This window comes from Hippocampus zosterae, chromosome 4 (assembly GCF_025434085.1).
Source record: "Hippocampus zosterae strain Florida chromosome 4, ASM2543408v3, whole genome shotgun sequence".
NCBI classification, from domain to species: Eukaryota; Metazoa; Chordata; class Actinopteri; order Syngnathiformes; family Syngnathidae; genus Hippocampus; species Hippocampus zosterae.
The window spans coordinates 29166295-29189727 of NC_067454.1; the positions used below are offsets into that span (position 1 = coordinate 29166295).

The following is a 23433-nucleotide window of genomic DNA, read 5'->3' on the forward strand; positions in this document are numbered from 1 at the left end:
TGTAGGGTTCAATTTTGCCTCCAGCCTTCCTGTGTGGAGTTTGCATATTCTCCTAGTCTACTTTTTCTCAAGATACTTTGTTTCCTCCCACATTCCAAAAACATTCATCTATAACGAACCTGCGATTGGCTGGCAAACAGTTCAGGGCGTACCCTGCCTACTGCTCGAAGACAACTAGGATCGGCTCCAGCATCCACCCGTGACACTCGTGAGGATAAAACGCATAAAAAAATGGATGTATAGATGGATGGATGTTTTTGTGTTTTTTACTCTCTTTGTTATTGTTTTATTGTTTGTTAAAATATGAAGTATTTTTGCTCCACATACAGCACTTTGTAAAAAGGTGGTTGTTTAAAAGTGCACTATAAATACAGCTCAGTTGAGTATATTTTAAGAAATTCATGTTTGGGTTTTTGTCATTTTTCAATAGAACTGGATGCAGAAGAGTGGTTTAGGACACTGTCAATTGAGTGTCTGGGAGCACAGGTCAGTGACATCAGCATGGGAGAACCAGATCTCCTTGCAGCTGGGATGCAATGTGAACACACAGGTCTGTAATTATGCATTATACATTAACACACATTTTCAAGAACATTGTTTTAACTAACAATTTGTGCCAGAATCAATTTTGTTTCGTTTAACATAGAGTTAAATATTAGTATTAAATTCAGGCATATTCTCTTACCAGGATTTCTTGGTTTATTACCGTCATGCTGTGAAAGATAATGAGGTTACTAATGGCACACAATTAACTAGTTATCACAGCAGCATATGAAATAAATACACTATACTCATGCTCTGTTACCGCACCTTTTGGTTTTTCAGTTGATGCACATGCAACATCTGGCTTGTTTAGACTTATAATGCTTGTAATCCAACATTTAAAATGTTCTTTGGATTTAAATTTACTTTCGGGTTATCATCATAGGTGCACAGAAATGGTGCGCCGGTGCGCATGTGCATTGCAAATTGAGTATTGCACTCCAGTTCAAGTCTGTCACTGCTGTAGAATGATACAGCTTAGTCAGTCAACTTTACTCTGGTCAGGCTTTGTAGCCTAAATTCAAAGTCAAGTCAATAAAACCACAGATGAAATTATAAATAATAAAAGAAGCGATGAGTTTAAACTGAGTATGCAATTTTTTAAATAGGTGGGTTTTGAGATGAGTTTTGAATGTGGGAAGAGAGTCAATATTACGGATGTTGGGTGGGAGTGAATTCCAGAGTTTGGGGGCAGAGCGGCTGAAAGCTCTGCATCCCATCGTGCTGAGACGGGCAGAGGGTACACAGAGGTGGAGGGAGGTTAAGGACCTGAGGTAATGAAAGGGAACGGAAATTTGAAGAAGGTCCGACAGATGGGGGTGGGGGGGGTGTCCAAGGTTATGGATGGCTTTGAATGAAAATAGGAGTATTTTGAAGTTGATCCTCAGTTTGACGGGGAGCCAGTGGAGATGTTGGAGGATGGGGATGATGGGATGGAAGGAGAGAGTTCTAGTAATGATACGGGCTGAAGAATTATGGACCAGTTGAAGTTTATGGAGGAATTTGTGGTGGACACCGAAGAGAAGTGAATTGCAATAGTCAATACGGGAGGTGATGAGACTGTGGACAAGGATAGCAGTGGAGTGAGGGGTGAGAGAGGGACGGAGACGGTTGATATCGCGTCCATGGAAATATGCGGACCGGGTTATGTTATTAATGTGAGAGTGGAACGATAGCAAGCTATCAAGAATGACACCCAGGCCCTTGACCTGAAGGGAGGGGGACAAAGTGGAGTTATCAATAGTGAAAGAGAAACTGTTGTTTTTGTGTTAGGTGGATTTGGTACTGACGAGGAGTTCTGTTTTGTCACTGTTAATTTTGAGGAAGTTATGTGTGAATGAGGATTTAAAATCTGAAAGGCAGTGTGAGAGGGAGGAGGGTGGAAGGGAGGTGTCGGGTTTGCTGGAGAGGTAGAGCTGGGCGTCATCCGCGAAGCAGTGAAAGTGTATACCAAATTTACGGAAAATATTTCCAAGGGGGAGAAGGCAAATAATGAAGAGGAGGCGTTCCAGGACAGAGCCCGGGGGCACACCGGAAGAGACGGGGGAGGGACTGTGAAGTGAAGGAATTGAGTTGGATGAACTGAGAACGCCCAGAGAGATAAGAGTGAAACCAGTGTAAGGGGGTGTGAGTGATGCCTATGATGGAAAGTCTAATAAGATGGGGTGGGACATTATGTCAAAAGCTGCACTCAGGTCGAGGAGGATGAAAATGGAGATTAAACCGGCGTCTGCTGCCATAAGAAGGTCGTTGGTGATTTTTAAGAGGGCTGATTCTGTGCTGTGACGGGGACGGAAACCAAACTGGAATTGTTTGTAGAGATTGTTATGGGCGAGGTGGGAGTGAAGTTGAGAGGCAACATTTTTTTCAAGAAATGTTTGGGAGATGAAAGGTGAGAAATTGGTCATAGGTTATTGAAATCATCCTAGCCAGTTTTTTTTTTCAGGATACGAGTGACAGCTGCAATTTTGAAGGGGAAAGGAACAATTCCAGTGGACAGTGAGGAATGGATGATGGCTGAAATGAAAGGAACCAGAGAGGGTAAGCAGGATTTGACCAGGACTGTGGGGAGAGGATCTAGTAAGCAGGAAGATGTTTTGGATTTCGTAATGATATCTTAAATTATTGAAGGATGGGGAAGTTTGAAAGAGGAAAGCAGTTGACAGGAGGTGGGTATGTCAGGCCGGTCCTTGGCCTCGAGGACCGGGTCGAGGACTGAAGGTCGGTCCTTGGCCTTGGCCTCGGAGTCAAGTCCTTGGTCCTTGGCCTTGGCCTCGGAGTCAAGTCCTTGGCCTCGGGTTGCCGGTCCTCGGACAAAACAAAGGATTTGAGCCTCTAATCCTTCGTCCACAGATGATAAAGTGGGCCTTAGGACCAAAAAAATCATGAAGAAATCAAACAAAATCCATCCTGGGAAGCCCATGTTGATGACTTTATCTGACACTTTAAGAGAGGCGGGGCTGCCACTGACGGGTGACAGTCAGTGCAACGTGTAAAGAGCGGCATCACAGTTAGTTTCAATCAGGGTTCGTTCTGTTCGCGATCGGCAATTTAAATAGCGTGTAAAGCCTTTCTGTAACAGTGGTGTCTTTTATTTAGTTATTTTTGCACAGTCGTAATGTTTGTGCGGTGCTACTAGAATATTTGTTTGAACCAAGTAATTTGCGTTACAGCTGGAATCAATAATGCCAGCACTTCCGGGTTTGGCCGTTGGGATTTGGAGTCCTTTTGCTCGATTCCAGTTATGTTTGCTGAATGCTTTCTCAGGTTTCGAATAATGAATATTGATAATACATAGTTTAAAATCATGGGTGATTTCATTATTTATTATTATTATTGTGAAGTTGAAGGTATTAATTAATGTAGTTACTTCCGGGTTGAGTGAACGCTGGCGCGTTTTGGCTGCCGCTGCTCTCCCACAAACCTTTGTGTTTTACGATGTTTTCACGGTCTTTTTACGCTCGATTGTTTTACTGTTTCGCATGGAATCACTATCATCATCTCACAGTCATTCCACCCAGCCCCCATTCACGCCTGTCTTGCACTATCAACTATCTTCAACTGTTTCGTCCCTGCGATTCAGCGTCCTACCTGTCAAGGGTCTGCTCCAGTACTCGGTGGCCAAGCTCCTTCGGCTCCGATTCCAATGGCTGGGCCCTCCTCCTGCTCTACATGGGCTCCCGGACATCGTTCGCTTTCCTTCCCGGAAATACATTCATCGTGGGTCTCGTCGGGGCTTCTGCCTCAATTGATCCAACACCATCACCTCCTTCTGGTCTTCCTCCCGTCGGCCATCCAGAAACGCCGGCCGATCCATCGACCATCGTGCGTTAGCCGGCTTGGCTAGGTCGGCTAACGGTCCCCGCAGCAGCGAGACTGCCGCCGTCAACTTCGGGATACTTAACATCCGTTCGCTTATCCATCCATCCATCATCTACCGCTTATCCGGGGCCGGGTCGCGGGGGCAACAGCTTTAGCAGGGAAGCCCAGACTTCCCTCTCCCTAGCTACTTCTTCCAGCTCTCCCCGGGGGATCCCGAGACGTTCCCAGGCCAGCTGGGTGACATAGTCTCTCCAGCGTGTCCTGGGTCTTCCTCGGGGTCTCCTCCCGGTGGGACATGCCCGAAACACCTCACCAGGGAGGCGCTCAGGAGGCATCCGAATCAGATGCCCAAGCCACCTCGATGTGGAGGAGAAGCGGCTCGACTCTGAGCCCCTCCCGGATGACCGAGCTTCTCACCTTATCTCTAAGGGAGAGCCCGGACACCCTGCGGAGAAAACTCATTTCGGGCGCTTGTATCCGGGATCTCGTTCTTTTCGGTCACGACCCATAGCTCGAGACCAAATTGAGAGCTTCGCCATTTGGCTCAGCTCCTTCTTCACCACGACAGACCGATACAACGTCCGCATCACAGCAGACGCTGCACTGATCCGCCTGTCGATCTCCCGCTCCCTCCTGCCCCCACTCGTGAACAAGACCCCAAGATACTTGAACTCCTCCACTTGGGGCAAGATCTCCTCCCCGACCCGGAGGGGGCACTCCACCCTTTTCCGACTGAGGACCATGGTTTCAGATTTGGAGGTGCTGATCTTCATCCCAACCGCTTCACACTCGGCTGCGAAACGCTCCATTGAGAGTTGGAGAGCCCCGTTTGAAGGAGCCAACAGCACCACATCATCTGCAAAAAGCAGGGATGCAATACTGAGGCCCCCAAAACGGACCCCCTCAACGCTTCGGCTGCGCCTAGAAATTCTGTCCGTAAAAGTTATGAACAGAATCGGCGACAAAGGGCAGCCTTGGCGGAGTCCTACCCCCACTGGAAACGATTCCGACTTACTGCCGGCAATGCGAACCAAACTCTGACATCGATGGTATAGTGACCGAACACCCCGTGTCAGGGGGTTCGGTACCCCATACCCACGAAGCACCCCCCACAGAACTCCCCGAGGGACACGGTCAAACGCCTTCTCCAAGTCCACAAAACACATGTAGACTGGTTGGGCGAATTCGCACATACCCTCAAGGACCCTGCTAAGGGTGTAGAGCTGGTACACTGTTCCACGGCCGGGACGAAAAACACACTGCTCCTCCTCAATCTGAGGCTCGACTTCCGATGGACCCTCCTCTCCAGCACCCCTGAATAGACCTTACCAGGGAGGCTGCGGAGTGTGATCCCTCTGTAGTTAGAACAGACCCTCCGGTCCCCCTTTTTAAAAAGAGGGACTACCATCCCGGCCTGCCAATCCAGAGGCACTCTCCCTGTTGACCACGCGATGTTGCAGAGGCGTGTCAACCAGGACAGCCCCACAACATCCAGAGCCTTGAGGAACTCCGGGCGGATCTCATCCACCCCTGGGGCCTTGCCACCGAGGAGCTTATTAACCACATCGGTGACTTCAACCACAGAGATAGGAGAGCCCACCTCAGAGTCCCCAGGCTCTGCTTCCTCTAAGGAAGGCGTTTTGGTGGAGTTGAGTAGGTCTTCGAAGTACTCTGCCCACCGGTTCACAACGTCCCGAGTCGAAGTCAGCAGCGCCCCATCCCCACTGTACACAGTGTTAGTGGTGCACTGCTTCCCCCTCCTGAGACGTCGGATGGTGGACAGGAATTTCCTCGAAGCCATCCGGAAGTCGGCTTCCATGGCCTCACCGAACTCTTCCCACGCTCGGGTTTTTGCCTCGGCCACCACCGAAGCCGTGGTCCGCTTGGCAAGTCGATACCCGTCAGCTGCCTCTGGGGTCCCACAGGCCATAAAGGCTCGATAGGACTCCTTCTTCAGCTTGATGGCATCCCTTACTGCTGGTGTCCACCAGCGAGTACGGGGGTTGCCGCCACGACAGGCACCAACCACCTTACGGCCACAACTCAGATTGGCCGCCTCAACAATAGAGGCACGGAACATGGTCCACTCGGGCTCAATGTCCCCCGCCTCCCCCGGAACATGGGAAAAGCTCTGTCGGAGGTGGGAGTTGAAACTCCTTCTGACAGGTGAATCCGCCAGACGCTCCCAACAAACCCTCACAATACGTTTGGGTCTGCCAGGACGGACCGGCATCTTCCCCCACCATCGGAGCCTACTCACCACCAGGTGGTGATCACTTGACAGCTCCGCCCCTCTCTTCACCCGAGTGTCCAGGACATGCGGCCGCAAATCTGATGATACAACTACAAAGTTGATCATCGAACTGCGGCCTAGGGTGTCCTGGTGCCAAGTGCACATATGGACACCGTTATGTTTGAACAAGGTGTTCGTTATGTACAATCCATGACGAGCACAGAAGTCCAATAACAAAACACAGCTCGGGTTCTGATCGGGCGGGCCGTTCCTCCCAATCACGCCCCTCCAGGTCTCACTGTCATTGCCCACGTGAGCATTGAAGTCCCCCAGCAGAACAGGGGAGTCCCCAGCAGGAGTACTCTCCAGCATACCCTCCAAGGACTTCAAAAAGGGTGGGTATGCTGAGCTGCTGTTTGGTGCATATGCACAAACAACAGTCAGGACCCGTCCACCCACCCGAAGGCGGAGGGAGGCAACCCTGTCGTCTACCGGTGTGAACCCCAATGTACAGGCACTGAGCCGTGGGGCAATGAGTATGCCCACACCTGCTCTGCGCCTTTCACCGTGAGCAACTCCAGAGTGGAAGAGAGTCCAACCCCTCTCGAGAGAACTGGTACCAGAACCCAGGCTGTGTGTGGAGGCAAGTCCGACTATATCCAGTCGGAAATTCTCTGCCTCACACACCAGCTCGGGCTCCTTCCCTGCCAGAGAGGTGACATTCCATGTCCCAAGAGCTAGCTTCTGCAGCCGAGGATCGGACCGCCAGGGTTCCCGCCTTTGGCTGCCGCCCAGCTCGCATTGCACCCGACCCCTTTGACCCTCCCACGGGTGGTGAGACCATGAGAAGGGGGACCCACGTTGCCTCTTCCGGCTGAGCCCGGCCGGGCCCCACGGGTGTAGGCCCGGCCACCAGGCGCTTGCCAACGAGCCCCACCTCCAGGCCTGGCTCCAGAGGGGGGCCCCGGTGACCCGCGTCTGGGCAAGGGAAACTTGGATCCATTTATTTTAATCTTCATCAGGGGTCTTTGAGCCGTGCTTTGTCTGGCCCCTCACCTAGAACCTGTTTGCCATGGGTGATCCTGCCAGGGGCATAAAGCCCCAGACAACTTAGCTCCTAGGATCATTGGGACACACAAACCCCTCCACCACGGTAAGGTGAGGACTCACTCCCTTACTGGGAAGAGTAATCTCATTCAAGATATCCTCACGGACCGTAAGCTTGACATTCTTTTCTTAAATGAAACTTGGCAAACTCCCGGGGACTTCTCACAGTTGAACGATTCCACTCCCCCGGGATTTGTTTACATTTCCAAGCCCCGTGATTCTAGTCGCGGAGGAGGTCTCCCTACACTTTCCTCCTTTGAATGCCTTGCCTGTCAAATATCCGGACCCATTCCCACAATTATTGCCACAGTGTACCGCCCCCCCAAACCCCACCGCGACTTCTTAAATGAAGTGTCTGCTCTCCTCACCCATCTCTCCTCTCTGTCACCAAATGTAATAATCCTGGGAGATTTTAATATACATATGGACAACACTGTTCTTCCTCTCACCATTGACTTCACTTCTTCAATTAACAGTTTTGGTTTTGATCAATTTGTAGATTTTCCCACACACATCAAAGGTCATACCCTGGATCTGATCTGCTGCTCTGGTATTTCCCCCTCCAACTGTACTGCTGACGAACTTCCAATAACGGACCACTTCCTTATCTTATTCAACATTAACATTTTTTTTTTTTTTTCCCAAGATGGCGCCCGAGTAGGCAGCCTTCGGCAAGTGCTCTTCAAGAGCCTTGCTTTTTTGTTCTTTTTTGCTGTTTTTGTCTTTTGTTTTGTCACATGTTGTTTGTTGTTTCATTGTGTGGACCTGATATGGACTGTTTTCAGCGCTTTTTGGCCACGACATTCGTCAAAGGAGCAGTATCTGTGCTTGGTGGTTGCGCCTTCTCGGCAGCACGCCTGTACCAGCACAGATATTGATTGGGAGGAATGTCGGCGCCATTGACTGTCGGTGCTGGACAGACCTGGGGCGCTTGTGTTTTTTGCGCCAGTAATGGGCAGCATTTTTCACAACCCCGATTTGTTCAGTGGCTATGTCAGCGCTGTTGGACAGTTGGCGTTGGTGCGGCTGGATGGATGGCCGCTGAAGTTGAGGATGAGGAGAGAGGAGCGTTGGCGAAGAGCGCCGATGCATATTTGGAACCGTGAGTCGCCGCTTGGAATTGAAATGGATTTCATTGGGACAGGAGAAGTGAACCAATCTCTTTTTTCGTCAATGGATGCTACAGCTTCTTGTTGACTTTGAAACTTAGCTTGTAGCCGACGTGTGCACATTTTGAGCATGACGTCTCTGATCCACTGGTTAAAGGACACTTTGATTCTCTCCTCTTTCATCTCAAACCGCTTCAAACAACAAAGCGTGTGACGGAAAAGTGGTTAGGACTGCACGACTGTCTGTGTTTTATGTTATGTGTTGTGTTTATTATTTTACATTATGTTAACTGTTTTGTAAAGCGCTTTGTTACAGCTGCCGCTGTTGTGAAAGCGCTATATAAAGCAGCATGTATTGTATTGTATTGTATTGTAACATTACACTCCAGCTCTCAACTGCCAAATCATCCCGGACAATCGTTTACCGTAATATTAAAGACATTAACATTGACTCTCTCACTGCATGGCTGACCACCGTGACGTCCGACATTGATTCCACTCCTGATGATTTGGTTTTCCGATGTAACTCTGGTCTCACCAGCATCCTCAATACGCTCGCCCCTGTCAAGTCCCGCTCTGTCCTTTTTACTCGGTCTGCCCCTTGGTTCACCCCTCAGCTCCGTTCCTTGAAATACTTTACTTCAGCTTGAGATACTTTATAGGAAAACCGGCCTCACTGCTCACAAGGACATCTATGCAGCTCAACTATCCCTCTACAAGGATTGCATCTCTCAAGCAAAATCACTTTACTACTCCAGACTCGTCTGCTCCAATGCTGGAAATACTAAGACTCTCTTTTCCCTTTGGAACAGAATCACTCAACCCCCTGACACCCGACCACCACACTTTTATTCCCGTGACACCTGCAACGCACTTCTCCTCTTTTTCAACGAAAAAAATCAACAGAATCCACCAGCATCTGGGCTCCTCTGTGCCTTTCCCCTCCTCTGACCTTCTCACCCCTTGCAAACTGTTCTCTTCTTTTGAACTCCCCCATCTTTCATTAATTTCAGACCTCATCATTAAATCCAAGACTTCCGCCTGTCAGCTCGATCCCCTCCCCACAGTTCTGGTCAAATCCTGCCTACCCTCTCTGCTTCCCTTCATCTCAGCCATTATCCATTCCTCTTTGTCGACTGGAATTGTTCCTGTGCTCTTCAAAACTGCAGCTGTCACCTCAATCCTGAAAAAAACCAGTTCAGATCCCAATGACTTCAATAACCTACGCCCCATTTCCCATCTTCCCTTCATTTCGAAAATTCTGGAGAAAACTGTCGCCTCTCAGCTCCACTCCCACCTCACCGACAATAGTCTTTATGAACAATTCCAGTCCGGCTTCCGTCCCCGTCACAGTACTGAAACAGCCCTCATAAAAATCACAAACGATCTTCTCATCGCAGCAGACTCTGGCCTAATCTCCATCCTCATCCTCCTTGACCTGAGTGCAGCCTTCGACACAATCTCTCACCCCATCCTCCTCAACATACTCTCTACCATAGGCATCACCAACACCCCTCTACGTTGGTTCCACTCATATCTCACTGGCCGCTCTCAGTTCATTCAACTTGATTCTTTTACTTCACAATCCCTCCCCGTTTCTTCTGGTGTATGGTTCTGTCCTAGGTCCGCTCCTCTTCATTGTCGACCTCCTTCCGCTCTGAAACATTTTCCGCAAATTTGGCTTACATTTTCACTGCTTTGCGGATGACACACAGCTCTATCTTTCCAGCAAACCTGACGCTTCTCTCCCACCCTCATCCCTTTCTCACTGTCTCTCAGAAATCAAATCTTGGTTCACCCATAATTTCCTCAAGCAATAAAACTGAACTCCTTCTCGTCAGTACCAAATCCACTCTAAACAAAGCCGACAGTTTCTACCTCATAATTGATAATGCCACTATATCTCTTTCCGCCCAGGTGAGGAGTCTGGGTGTCATCCTTGACAGTTCACTATCCTTTCACTCCCACATCAATAACATTACCCGGTCCGCTCATTTCCACCTTCGCAATATAAACCGCCTCCGTCCCTCACTCACTCCTGACACCACCGCTATCCTTGTTCACATACTCGTCACTTCCCGTATTGACTACTGCAACTCACTCCTCTTCGGTGTCCATCAAAAATTCCTCCATAAACTTCAACTTGTTCAGAATTCAGAAGTCCGGATCATCACGAGAACCCCCTCCTTCCATCATATCACCCCCATCCTCCGACAGCTACACTGGCTTCCTGTCAAACTTAGAATCAACTTCAAATTACTTTTCTATACATTCAAAGCCATCCATAACCTTGCGCCCCCCTATCTGTCAGATCTTCAAATCTCCATTCCCTCTCGCTCACTCAGGTCCTCATCATCCCTCCACCTTTTTCTACCCTCTGCCCGTCTCAGAACAATGGGGTGCAGAGCCTTCGGTCGCTCTGCCCCCAAACTCTGGAACTCACTTCCTCCCAACATTCGTAATATTGACTCTCTTTCCATATTCAAAACCCAGCTCAAAAGCCAGCTATTCAGACTTGCCTCCCCGCCTTAAATCTTTCTTTCTTTATTATTTTAATCTGTGTTTTACTATTGCTCTTGGTTGTACGGTGTCCTTGAGTGTTATGAAAGGCGCTTAGAAATGTGATGTATTATTATTATTAGTATTAGTGGTAGTGGTAATAATAGTAGTACTCAGAGAATGTTTAGAGATTAAGCCATCTTATTACCTCTGCGTCCCGCGTCCTAGATGGATAAATTTCCCACGCGATGCACATTTCCAAACAATGTGTGTTTTTGGGACGCAAGGAAATTTCTCAGTTAAAACAAACAAACAAACAAACAAACCAAAAAACTACGGCAAGCCTGAGGATTTCACAGTAACCATCGTTACCGGAAGCGTGTCGTTTCCGTGGCATCATCTTCATGGTACCGAAAAATAGTTTAACTATAAAAGTTACCGCGTTGAGTTGACTGTGTGATCAACGCGATTTCACTGCGCTCATATTATGTGTGTTTGTGATGTGGTGTGGGGTGTAAGTGTGTTTCTTCTAATTTACTTTTGTTTTGTTTTCAGTGTTGGGGGGGGGGGGGGGGACAAAACAGATGACGTTGTGTGCGCATGCGGGTTGTTATTTTAGTCCGCAAACTGAGGAATCGCGCGGATGAAAGTTTGAGATGGCGGCGAAAAAAACTCACAAAGGTCTACTAATTACGATATTTTAAAAATGGGAATGCTAGTCTGATTTTTCGTATGAATCGTCCAAAGGGCGTATCACTAAACTTACCTGTAACGTATGCACAGAACGCGAGAGCGAGATACGACGCGAGGCATGATTACGAGGCAAATTGGTCATTAGACTTGTAGGCTAATCGCGGTGAAAAATATTATGAAACAGTAATGGTTATTCTATAATTTCCTAGTTGTAGCATGGTAACTTTATGAATAAAACATTTGTCACTAGGTGTAGTAATGCTAATGTTAACTGTTGGTAGAACTAATGATGATTCTTTTTGTGTTAAATTGATCGTAGATTGCTCATGTATCGTCTAGGGAAGAGGATGTCAAGCCACATCAATACTTACCTGTATTTAATCATTACCAGTCAATTAATCTTTGCAGTGTGAGATTGGAAAAATACTCTGATGATGCCACATGAGTACACCAGTTTTTGATCCATTTATTTTTTGGAATAAACCTCGAGTACACAGCTGCTGATGTAATGTTTATTGTTCATGCATAGTTTTCAAACATTGACCCTTGACACATTATACTTTTGAGTTTCTGAATTCTTGAGTATCAATATCAGTCAAAATAGAAAAATGGGTTCCCATGATGAACATTTACGGAACCCAACATTTGTTATCGTGGTTTCCCATTGGATAATCCGACGGAACCGAAAAACGGTTACCATGAATTTCCAAAATCCTCAGGCCTGCTACTGAATTATTACAATTTTTGCAGCATTTGTTTATCGTTGTATGTATACAGTAAATATTCTCTACTACGGACTCGTGTTTGCGCTGTCCAATTTGTCCTGATAACAGAAATTCCTCATTTGGGAAATGAGCATGATACATGTCCTTTATGAACCTGCAAGTATGTTGACAAAATGCACGTGTAACAACACAATTAATAAAATACAAAAATATACTGTCCAAAAACTGTTTATATAACAAAAACTGCAATACTGGTGTACCCAAAAAAATCACAACAGTAAAAATACGTACAGCATTTTAATGTTTTCCCTTTTTGTCTGTCTATTTTTAATTTTTTTCTGTGTTGGGAAAAAATATGCATTTTGGATTGTTTTGTTGGATGCATTCTTTGGTTTATGACAATGTTTGCCTGCGTGTCATACAGTTTTCTTGCTAGTTGCAAGTAACTGTCCCGTTGATCACCGATGTCTGGTAATTCTTGTGCATACTGAAGGATTTTTGTTGCCATTTGCATTGCTTCCTTGCTGGATGGTGGCTTGTCATCAGGAGTTGAATCGATGCCTTGTTGTTTAAAGTTTCATAGATTTGCGTCTTTCAAACTCCAAGTGTCTGCTGGATCTTTTTAACTTTGTGTCCAACCTCGCTCAAACGGTTGCATTTCACTCGCTCCGCTCCAGTTGATACAGTTCTTCTACGTTTCGATGCGATGATCTACACGACGTAAGTGAATAAAGTTAAAATCTTTCACAATTACAGTAAAACACACGCCAATTAAAAGTCGCTTACACGTCTTTGTTTCGAATCTGATGAAAGAAACGGCGAAGCGAACACGTTTCTTCTGTCGTCTCGAGTGGGTGCTGCTTTTAAGCTAGTGCCGCGTTATACAGGACGTTAGTGAATAAAGTTAAAATCTTTCGCAATTACAGTAAAACGCACGACAATAAAGAGTCGCTTACACGTCGTCGTTTAGAATCTGATGATCGAAAAACACGAAGTGAAAACTTGTTTCAGCGTTGTCTTTTCCGTCGCATCGTGTGGGCCTTGCGTGTATTTAAGCTCCCGCGGCATTACACCTCCATCCGGGTTACGGGTGGAGGAATTTCCGTGTACGCATCTTCCGGTAACATGTAATATCGTAGTCAAAATGTTAATGCATAGGTTTTCCGGGTGAAGGATATTCCTTTCCATAGAATTACGGGGATGGGAATATTTACTGTACGTTGTTGTTTGTGTTATTATCATATGCAATTGAATAATTCGAATTCGGGGCGGCCCGGTAGTCCAGTGGTTAGCATGTCGGCTTCACAGTGCAGAGGTACCGGGTTCGATTCCAGCTCCGGCCTCCCTGTGTGGAGTTTGCATGTTCTCCCCGGGCCTGCGTGGGTTTTCTCCGGGTGCTCCGGTTTCCTCCCACATTCCAAAAACATGCGTGGCAGGCTGATTGAACACTCTAAATTGTCCCTAGGTGTGAGTGTGAGTGCGAATGGTCGTTCGTCTCTGTGTGCCCTGCGATTGGCTGGCAACCGATTCAGGGTGTCCCCCGCCTACTGCCCGAAGACAGCTGGGATAGGCTCCAGCACCCCCCGCGACCCTAGTGAGGATCAAGCGGTACGGAAGATGAATGAATGAATGAATTCAGAATTCGAATATTTGGGACTCCCTCAATCCATAATGGCACTCATACTTTCTGATCAGCGAGTCCCTGGGACTAGCTGTCGGTAAACTGTAAAATTATCACTGAGAGATTACCGCTTTTTCTGTAGTCAGTGATTGACTTCTATGCAAAGTCATTTTTCAACTTGTGTTCTGTGCCATGTCATGCCTGTTGAGTGTTGATTTACTTCATATTAAGAAACTACTGCACTAAAACATGAATTCAAAAATGTATATCATATGCTTTTATTTTTGTTTTTCTCAGTATAAATAACACGCACACTGACTGTGTCTACTCTTTGAATAAAAACACTTCATTCAAGCGTTAGGGAGTGCAAGGGGTTATGATGGAGGGGTGTTGCAGATCATGAAGACCTGCCAAGTGGTATGGTAGCATTGTTTTATACATGTCGTCGGCTTGGCCTCAGTTTCAAAATCAGTCCTTGGTCCTTGGCCTTGGCCTCGGAGGCAAGTCCTTGGTCCTTGGCCTTGGAAAATTTCTCAAGTCCTTGGCCTAGGCCTTGCCCCGGAAAATTTTCCAAGTCCTTGGCCTTGGCCTTGGCCTCGGAGTCAAGTCCATGGCCTTGGCCTCGGAGTCAAGTCCTTGGCCTTGGCCTCGGGTTGCCGATCCTTGGACACAACACTGATGTCAGGGAAGGGGAGGGGTAAAGAGCAGCCCAGGTGCTGGTGGATTTTATTTACCGTATTTTCACGACTATAAGGCGCCATTAAAAGTCTTAAATTTTCTCCAAAATGGACAGGACACCTTATGGTGCGGAGCATCCTTTATATGCGCTGAGTTCCAAAATCTGACTGACAGCCGACACGCTGTTTATATAGAGAAAAGGCGGAAGTGACTGTGGCCAGGTATGCGGGAAAGAAGTCGGCCAATCAGAGAAGGGTGGGCGTGTATATATACATATATGGAGAGGGAGAGAGAGAGAGAGAGGGAGAGAGAGGACAGGCAAGCTAGTCCGCCAATGGTGAAGGGTGGGCGAGTACGTGGACGCTAAAGGGACGTCTCAAGCCAGTACCAACACTTGTATAGAGTGTGGCAATGTGCATTGTTGCAAAACAACTCCGGTTTTGGTTTCTAAGAACCCCTGAAAATAAATTCGACTAAAAGACACGCCTACGAAGCTCAGTTCAAACTTAAAGCCACCGGTTATGCTTTTGGCATGCGCGCCCATCTCACAGCAGCGGTGAAAAAACAAGTCAAGCAAATGAACTCTGAGCTTGCCGTTATTCCCGGAGGCTTGACTAAAGAACTCCAACTGCTGGACATTGGCATCAACCGGGCGTTCAAAGTAAAGTTGCAAACGGCATGGGAACAATGGATGATCGGTGGCAAACACAACTTTACAAAGAGTGAGAGGCAGCGCTTGGCGAGTTACGCCACATTACGCAACAACGAGAGGGAACGCGGCGTTTTTGATGGATTACGGTACTTGCACAATTGTTCAATTCTTTCTACACACACACGCGCTGCCACCATGTTTCGCTCTGTTCTTTACTTTCAAATGTGGGAAAGCTTCACACGACAGAAATGTTGACTTTGCTGTTGCTACTCCTTTCTGTTCGACAATGCGTAGCAACTCACACTAGCATGTGATGCATTCAATGACAACTGAGATGTGCAGTCCTCTGCTTCTGATACAGAGGATGAGGACTTTGATGGATTTCTGAGTGATGATGGATCGAAAAACGTGAGAACATTGTACGACGAATAAAATACACCCGAACTCAGTTCTGCTTTCGTTGCCTTTTTAAAAACGTGTTTTTAGCTTATCTGTATGTCTTGGCATGCTACCGTATGCTTCAAGCTAACGTGTTAGAGTGCGCGCATGCATGCCGTATGTTTAAGCTGGCGTATGTTTTACCACTGTAAAACTGCGGCCATTTGTACGGTGCGTCCTGTGTATGTGTAAAATACAGAAATGTCACCCATTAATGAGACTTTCGGCCATTAGTACGGTGCGTCGAATAGTCGTGAAAATACGGTACTTTTTCAATAAAGAATAGGAGCAGAGAGGTGTCAGTCAGGTGTCAGAAGAATAAAAGTGGGGGGGGGGGGGTTAGAGAGACACGGGGTTGAGTGATTTTGTTCAAGAGAGAAAAGAGAGTCCTAGTATTTCCAGTATTAGAGCAGATGGGTCCAGAGTAGTATTGTGATTTGGCTTGAGAGATGGAATCCTTGTAATGGGAAAGTTGAGCTGTGTAGATGTCCTTGTGAACAGTGAGACCAGTTTTTCGGTAGAGTCTTTCAAGTTGCCGGGTTTTGGATTTAATGGAACAGAGATGAGGGGTGAACCAGGGGGCAGACCGAGTGAAAAAGACAGAGCGGGACTTGGCATGACTGGGCGTGTTGAGAATGTTGGTGAGGTCCATGTTGTATTGGGAAACCAAAACATCAGGAGAGGAGTCTGTGTCCGGAGTCATGGTGGCGATCCTTGCAGCGAGAGAGTCATTGTTGATGTCTTTTACGGTAAGAGATGATGCGGTGTGATTTGGAGGTGGAGAGCCAGAGGGTGACATTAAATGAAACGAGGAAGTGGTAATAGGGAGTTCATCAACAGTACAGTTGGAGGGGGTGAGGCCAGAGCAGCAAATCAGATCCAGGGTGTCCTTTAATGTGTGTGGGGAAGTCTGCAAACTGATGGAAGCCAAAGCTGTCAAGTGAAGAGGTGAAGTCCATTGTGAGCGGAAGGGCAGTATTGTCCATGTGTATATTGAAATCCCCCAGATTCATTATATTTGGAGATAGGGAGGAGAGATGGGTGAGGACAGCAGACAATTCATTTAAAAACTCACAATGAACTTTGGGGGCATGGTATACTGTGGCAATGATCGTTGGAGCGGGTCCGGAAGTTTGACAGGTGAGGCATTCAAATGAGGAGAGGTGGGAGAGAGATAGGAAGAATTTACCACTTCTCCCAGTAAAATCAATAAAATAATATCGCGAGTCCACCTCCGCGACCCGTGCCGCGTGGTTTGGATAGGTAAACAAAACCCGGGGGAGGAGAATCGTTAAGTTGAGAAAAGTCGCCAGGAGTTTGCCAGGTCTCATTCAGACAAAAAAGTCAAGTTTACGGTCTGAGGATATGCTGGATAAGACAAGCCTTCCCAGTAAGCAAATGGATGTTGAGCAGTCCGGAGTTGACGCCGGCAATATCGCTGTTGCGAGGAGAATTAGCCGACCTAGGCTAACACACTGTGGTCCACGGTTCGGCCGTTGTTTCTGCGTGGCCGGCAGGAGGATGATCAGAAGGAGGTGATGCCTTTGGTGCCATCGAGGTGGAAGCCCCGATGAGACCCACGGTGGAAATATCTCTGGGAGGGACGAAGAGCGATGTCCAGGAAGTGGTGCAGCACAGGTGGAGAGCTCGACCACGGGAAGCAGAGCCCGAGAAGCTCAGCCGCTGAGTACTGTCGAAGTTCTTCCACAGGCCGATGGAGGAGTGACTGGATGGTCCATATTAGTATGGCCCAGACAAAGGTCCAGTTGATCCTAGTCATGGGGTACAGGGGGGTGGAGATGGCACGGGGCCTCGTCTGAGATCCGAACAGGTAGGACGCTGTGACAGCGCGATAGAGAACAAATCGTATGACTATTGACGGTTTACGATCAAAAATGGATTGCCGACAGTAAAACCGTAAAAACGCTAAAAAATGTTTTGCGGGTGAACAGCGGCAGCCAGACGCGCCAGCGTTCACTCAACCCGAAAGCTCATTACATGTGATGAAAAAAAGTCTTTAAGCTCCTCGATGATCTTGGTGGGGAGGGAAAATATGAGCTACCTTTGGTGCTCATTTAAAAACAGTACCAACCTTTGGTGCTCATTTAAAAACAGTACCAACATTTTTATGTGCCATCTGGTTGTAATATATTATTAATGTTGTATACCTTATGTTTGTGTATTGCAGATGTGACAATGTAATTACAGTCATGGAATTTAAAAAAAAAAAAGGATTTGTCTCTCTCTCATTCACAACCTCTATATTTCCCGCTCTTCTTATTTTCATCATGCAGAATGAAGGATCTGTGTACCTTTTATGCCGGAACAGTTTTTCTGTGCAACGGTGGAGTTTTTTTTTTTGTTTTGTTTAAATACTTGGGCTGTTTGTATTATGAGTCGGCTCCGATGGTGGGGGAAGATGCCGGTCCGTCCTGGCAGACCCAAACGTATAGTGAGGGTTTGTTGGGAGCGTCTGGCGGAATCCCCTGTCAGAAGGAGTTTCAACTCCCACCTCCGACAGAGCTTTTCCCATGTTCCGGGGGAGACGGGGGACATTGAGTCCGAGTGGACCATGTTCCGTGCCTCTATTGTTGAGGCGGCCAATCTGAGTTGTGGCCGTAAGGTGGTTGGTGCCTGTCGTGGCGGCAATCCTCGTACTCGCTGGTGGACACCAGCAGTAAGGGATGCCGTCAAGCTGAAGAAGGAGTCCTACCGAGCCTTTATGGCCTGTGGGACCCCAGAGGCAGCTGACGGGTATCGACTGGCCAAGCGGACCGCGGCTTCGGTGGTCGCCGAGGCAAAAACCCGAGCGTGGGAAGAGTTCGGTGAGGCCATGGAAGCCGACTTCCGGACGGCTTCGAGGAAATTCTGGTCCACCATCCGACGTCTCAGGAGGGGGAAGCAGTGCACCACTAACACTGTGTACAGTGGGGATGGGGCGCTGCTGACTTCGACTCGGGACGTTGTGAACCGGTGGGCAGAGTACTTCGAAGACCTCCTCAACTCCACCAACACGCCTTCCTTTGAGGAAGCAGAGCCTGGGGACTCTGAGGTGGGCTCTCCTATCTCTGTGGTTGAAGTCACCGATGTGGTTAAAAAGCTCCTCGGTGGCAAGGCCCCAGGGGTGGATGAGATCCGCCCGGAGTTCCTCAAGGCTCTGGATGTTGTGGGGCTGTCCTGGTTGACACGCCTCTACAACATCGCGTGGTCAACAGGGAGAGTGCCTCTGGATTGGCAGACCGGGGTGGTAGTCCCTCTTTTTAAAAAGGGGGACCGGAGGGTGTGTTCCCACTACAGAGGGATCACACTCCTCAGCCTCCCTGGTAAGGTCTATTCAGGGGTGCTGGAGAGGAGGGTCCGTCAGGAAGTCGAGCCTCAGATTGAGGAGGAGCAGTGTGGTTTTCGTCCCGGCCGTGGAACAGTGGACCAGCTCTACACCCTTAGCAGGGTCCTTGAGGGTATGTGGGAATTCGCCCAACCAGTCTACATGTGTTTTGTGGACTTGGAGAAGGCGTTTGACCGTGTCCCTCGGGGAGTTCTGTGGGGGGTGCTTCGTGGGTATGGCGTACAGAACCCCCTGATACGGGCTGTTCGGTCACTATACCACCGATGTCAGAGTTTGGTTCGCATTGCCGGCAGTAAGTCGGAACCGTTTCCAGTGGGGGTAGGACTCCGCCAAGGCTGCCCTTTGTCGCCGATTCTGTTCATAACCTTTATGGACAGAATTTCTAGGCGCAGCCGAAGCGTTGAGGGAGTCTGTTTTGGGGGCCTCAGTATTACATCCCTGCTTTTTGCAGATGATGTGGTGCTGTTGGCTCCTTCAAACGGGGCTCTACAACTCTCACTGGAGCGTTTCGCAGCCGAGTGTGAAGCGGTTGGGATGAAAATCAGCACCTCCAAATCTGAAACCATGGTCCTCAGTCGGAAAAGGGTGGATTGCCCCCTCCGGGTCGGGGAGGAGATCTTACCCCAAGTGGAGGAGTTCAAGTATCTTGGGGTCTTGTTCACGAGTGGGGGTAGGAGGGAGCGGGAGATCGACAGGCGGATTGGTGCAGTGTCTGCTGTGATGCGGACATTGTATCGGTCTGTCGTGGTGAAGAAGGAGCTGAGCCAAAGGGCGAAGCTCTCAATTTACCGGTCGATCTACGTTCCAACCCTCATCTATGGTCACGAGCTATGGGTCATGACCGAAAGAACGAGATCCCGGTTACAAGCGGCTGAAATGAGTTTTCTCCGCAGGGTGTCCGGGCTTTCCCTTAGAGATAAGGTGAGAAGCTCAGTCATCCGGGAGGGGCTCAGAGTCGAGCCGCTTCTCCTCCACATCGAGAGGAGCCAGATGAGGTGGCTTGGGCATCTGATTCGGATGCCTCCTGAGCGCCTCCCTGGTGAGGTGTTCCGGGCATGTCCCACCGGGAGGAGACCCCGAGGAAGACCCAGGACACGCTGGAGAGACTACGTCACCCAGCTGGCTTGGGAACGCCTCGGAATCCCCCGGGGAGAGCTGGAAGAGGTAGCTAGGGAGAGGGAAGTCTGGGCTTCCCTGCTAAAGCTGTTGCCCCCGCGACCCGGCCCCGGATAAGCGGTAGATGATGGATGGATGGATGGATGGATGGATGTATTATGATGGATATTTACTGAAAATTGGAGTTGGTGATTACATGGTTTGAGAGGGGAGCAATAGAAAAGAAAAAAAGAGAGGACATAGAGAAAAATAACGACAAATACTCAGAGGAGGATTTTTTTTTTTTGTTTTACGGTGAGTTTCATGCCATAGTGTCTCCAACTTGCTGGAGAGCAGGTGGATCAGGAAAGTGGGTGATGCACTCAGGCATGCAGACACAGTTTCTCTGGCGCTGGAGAATGACTGGTGGGACGGAGGAGCGGTTTACCCATACACCGGTGCTAGGCCAGGGGCCTTGAGATGGCATATCACGGCTGATGGTTGATGTGGGGGTGGTGGGACATCCAGCTTACTGCTGTGTCACACCAGTTGGTCTGTCCGGGGTGCTTGCTGGCTGGCCAAAGGAGGGATTGTGGCGCAGTATTCATCTTCCGAGCCGCTTGATCCTCACTAGGGTCGCGGGGGGTGCTGGAGCCTATCCCAGCTGTCTTCGGGCAGTAGGCGGGGGACACCCTGAATCGGTTGCCAGCCAATCGCAGGGCACACATAAACGAACAACCATTCGCACTCACACTCACAACTAGGGACAATTTAGAGTGCTCAATCAGCCTGCCATGCATATTTTTTGGAAAGTGGGAGGAAACCGGAGCACCCGGAGAAAACCCACGCAGGCCCGGGGAGAACATGCAAACTCCACACAGGGAGGCCGGAGCTGGAATTGAACCCGGTACCTCCACACTGTGAAGCCGACGTGCTAACCACTGGACTACCGGGCGCAGTAGTTGAATAAAAATAATAAGTCCAACTACTTACTTATGGGAGCGGGAGATCGACAGGCGGATCGGTGCAGCGTCTGCTGTGATGCGGACGTTGTATCGGTCTGTCATGGTGAAGAATGTCACGTTGGGTCCGAAGCGATAAAATGATCGCTTCGTGCCCAACAAGATAATGAGGTGGATCCCCGAAAAAGCAGACAAAGAAAAGGTGTTCCGAGAACAAATGAATTTTAATACAAAACACAAAATACCCGTCCGGGAGCAACAAACAGAAAACGCTGGTCAAAATCAGGACCAGGAATAAAGGAAGTAAACAGAAAACGCTTGCGAGAAAATGGCAAGGAATATAGTTGGTAAGAATAGGAATAGACAATAGTAGATTTAACGACGCGCAATCACAATCACAAGGCTACACGGCAACGAATAGAATAGGGCAATAATCGAGAGAATTGGCACGGCGTTGAATACTCCGGCAGTAAGTCAACTGCCCGAGCACAAAGATAAAGCCTGTGTAATTAGTCCTTGATGGGTGACAGGTGTGTCGGCGGTAGGCAGGAAAAGCCTGCCCCCTGCTGGCAAACACGGGACGTGACAAAGAAGGAGCTGAGCCAAAGGGCGAAGCTCTCAATTTACTGGTCGATCTACGTTCCAACCCTCATCTATGGTCACGAGCTATGGGTCGTGACCGAAAGAACGAGATCCCGGATAAAAGTGGCCGAAATGAGTTTTCTCCGCAGGGTGTCCGGGCTCTCCCTTGGAGATAAGGTGAGAATCATCCGTGAGGGGCTCAGAGTCGAACCGCTTCTCCTCCACATCGAGAGGAGCCAGATGAGGTGGCTTGGGCATCTGATTCGGATGGCTCCTGAGTGCCTCCCTGGTGAGGTGTTCCGGGCATGTCCCAACGGGAGGAGACCCCGAGTAAGACCCAGGACACGCTGGAGAGACTATGTCACCCAGCTGGCCTGGGAACGTCTCGGGATCCCCCGGGGAGAGCTGTAAGAAGTAGCTAGGGAGAGGGAAGTCTGGGCTTCCCTGCTAAAGCTGTTGCCCTCGCGACCTGGCCCCGGAAGCAGTAGAAGATGGATGGATGGATGGATGAAGTCCAACTACTGTTTCAACTTGACTGATGGTCATTGAGAGATGTGCATTTAAATTTCTGTCTGGACACTGTCCCTGGCTGATTCCATTCGGCACAAGTCATTAGAGTAAAAGTAAGGACAGAGAATTTATGGTCGTTGTTTTGTGCAATATGTTTTATGCACTTATGCAAGATACACCAATATATATTGTCCAGGAATTCTAAATTGAAAAAAAAGAAAGAAAAGATGAAATGGATGGCTTCTGGTTTTTGAAATGTAAATTACATCATAACTTCACCCGCTTTTCTCCAGATTGTCTCTACGTTTCTCCATTTTCTGTTATCTCTTCTATTATTTTCTTCTCTTTTCCTTCTTACCACTGTTTTTTATTTTTCTTCTTCATGCTACCACTATTTTTACATTTATTCTTCGTGGCAGAGGTTCCCTTCGGCCTGGGGAGTCAAGTTCAGCATTTGCTTCAATGATATCTGGCGCCATCTAGCATTGTGAATGGGTATAATGTACCCAAAGTGGGGGTCGAATATAAGACGACCCCCACTTTTCTTATTTCAATGCAAAGAACACTGTCTTATAGTCGGGCCAATACAGTATATCTAGGCTAGGGAAGATGATCACAACCAAAGCAATTGAACTACCTGAAGCCAGAATAACCTTAGAGTCATGTAGAAGCATCTCACAGGGCAGCCACAGCTAAATACCGAAAGATGGGACGAATAAATGATATCTTATCTTATCTTATGATGAGACAGATCTTGAATAGTGAGCTCAATGGCAAGAATAAGCGAACACCGATACGAACGCCCATATTTTCTCTTTTAGCAAAAGTAGGCTAAATTGACTTCAAAGAAAAACAAATAATAGCAATTTTAGATCATTCACTCGAATGAAATATTTTTAAAACATACCGTATTTTCCGCACTAAAAGACTGGATTATGAGGTGCACCTTCAATGAATGGCTATTTTTTCATATATTAGACACTTCGCATTATAAGGCGCAATTTACAATGCCTCTGCTAGATGGTGCTACGCTCCTTCCATTCAACTCGAGAGGCATCCGTTCAACTTGCGAGGCGTTCATGACCTCTGAAAAACGTAAATTAACTATGACTGTACTTAAATGAAACTCCTAAAATGGAAAATAATGCATCAAAACAGAAAATCAAGCGATGAAATCACAAAATAAATTCTATATGCCCCCTACAGAATTTATTTTGTATTTTTGTATATTTCTTTGCTTGATTGTCTTCGTGGTTTCATTGAAGTAATAATTAATTTACGTTTTTTGGAGGAGGCCATGAACGCCTCTCGAGTGGAAT

At 48.0% G+C, this 23433-nt stretch overlaps 1 protein-coding gene across 1 annotated transcript in view; it reads left to right on the forward strand.

Moving 5' to 3' along the window:
- dok4 (docking protein 4) overlaps positions 1–23433 on the forward strand; it is a 54128-nt gene that overhangs the window by 13490 nt on the left and 17205 nt on the right. The window contains exon 4 of the mRNA XM_052064096.1: positions 431–550. Within this exon, the coding sequence (XP_051920056.1) occupies positions 431–550 (120 nt within the window). The remainder of the gene's footprint in view (positions 1–430; positions 551–23433) is intronic.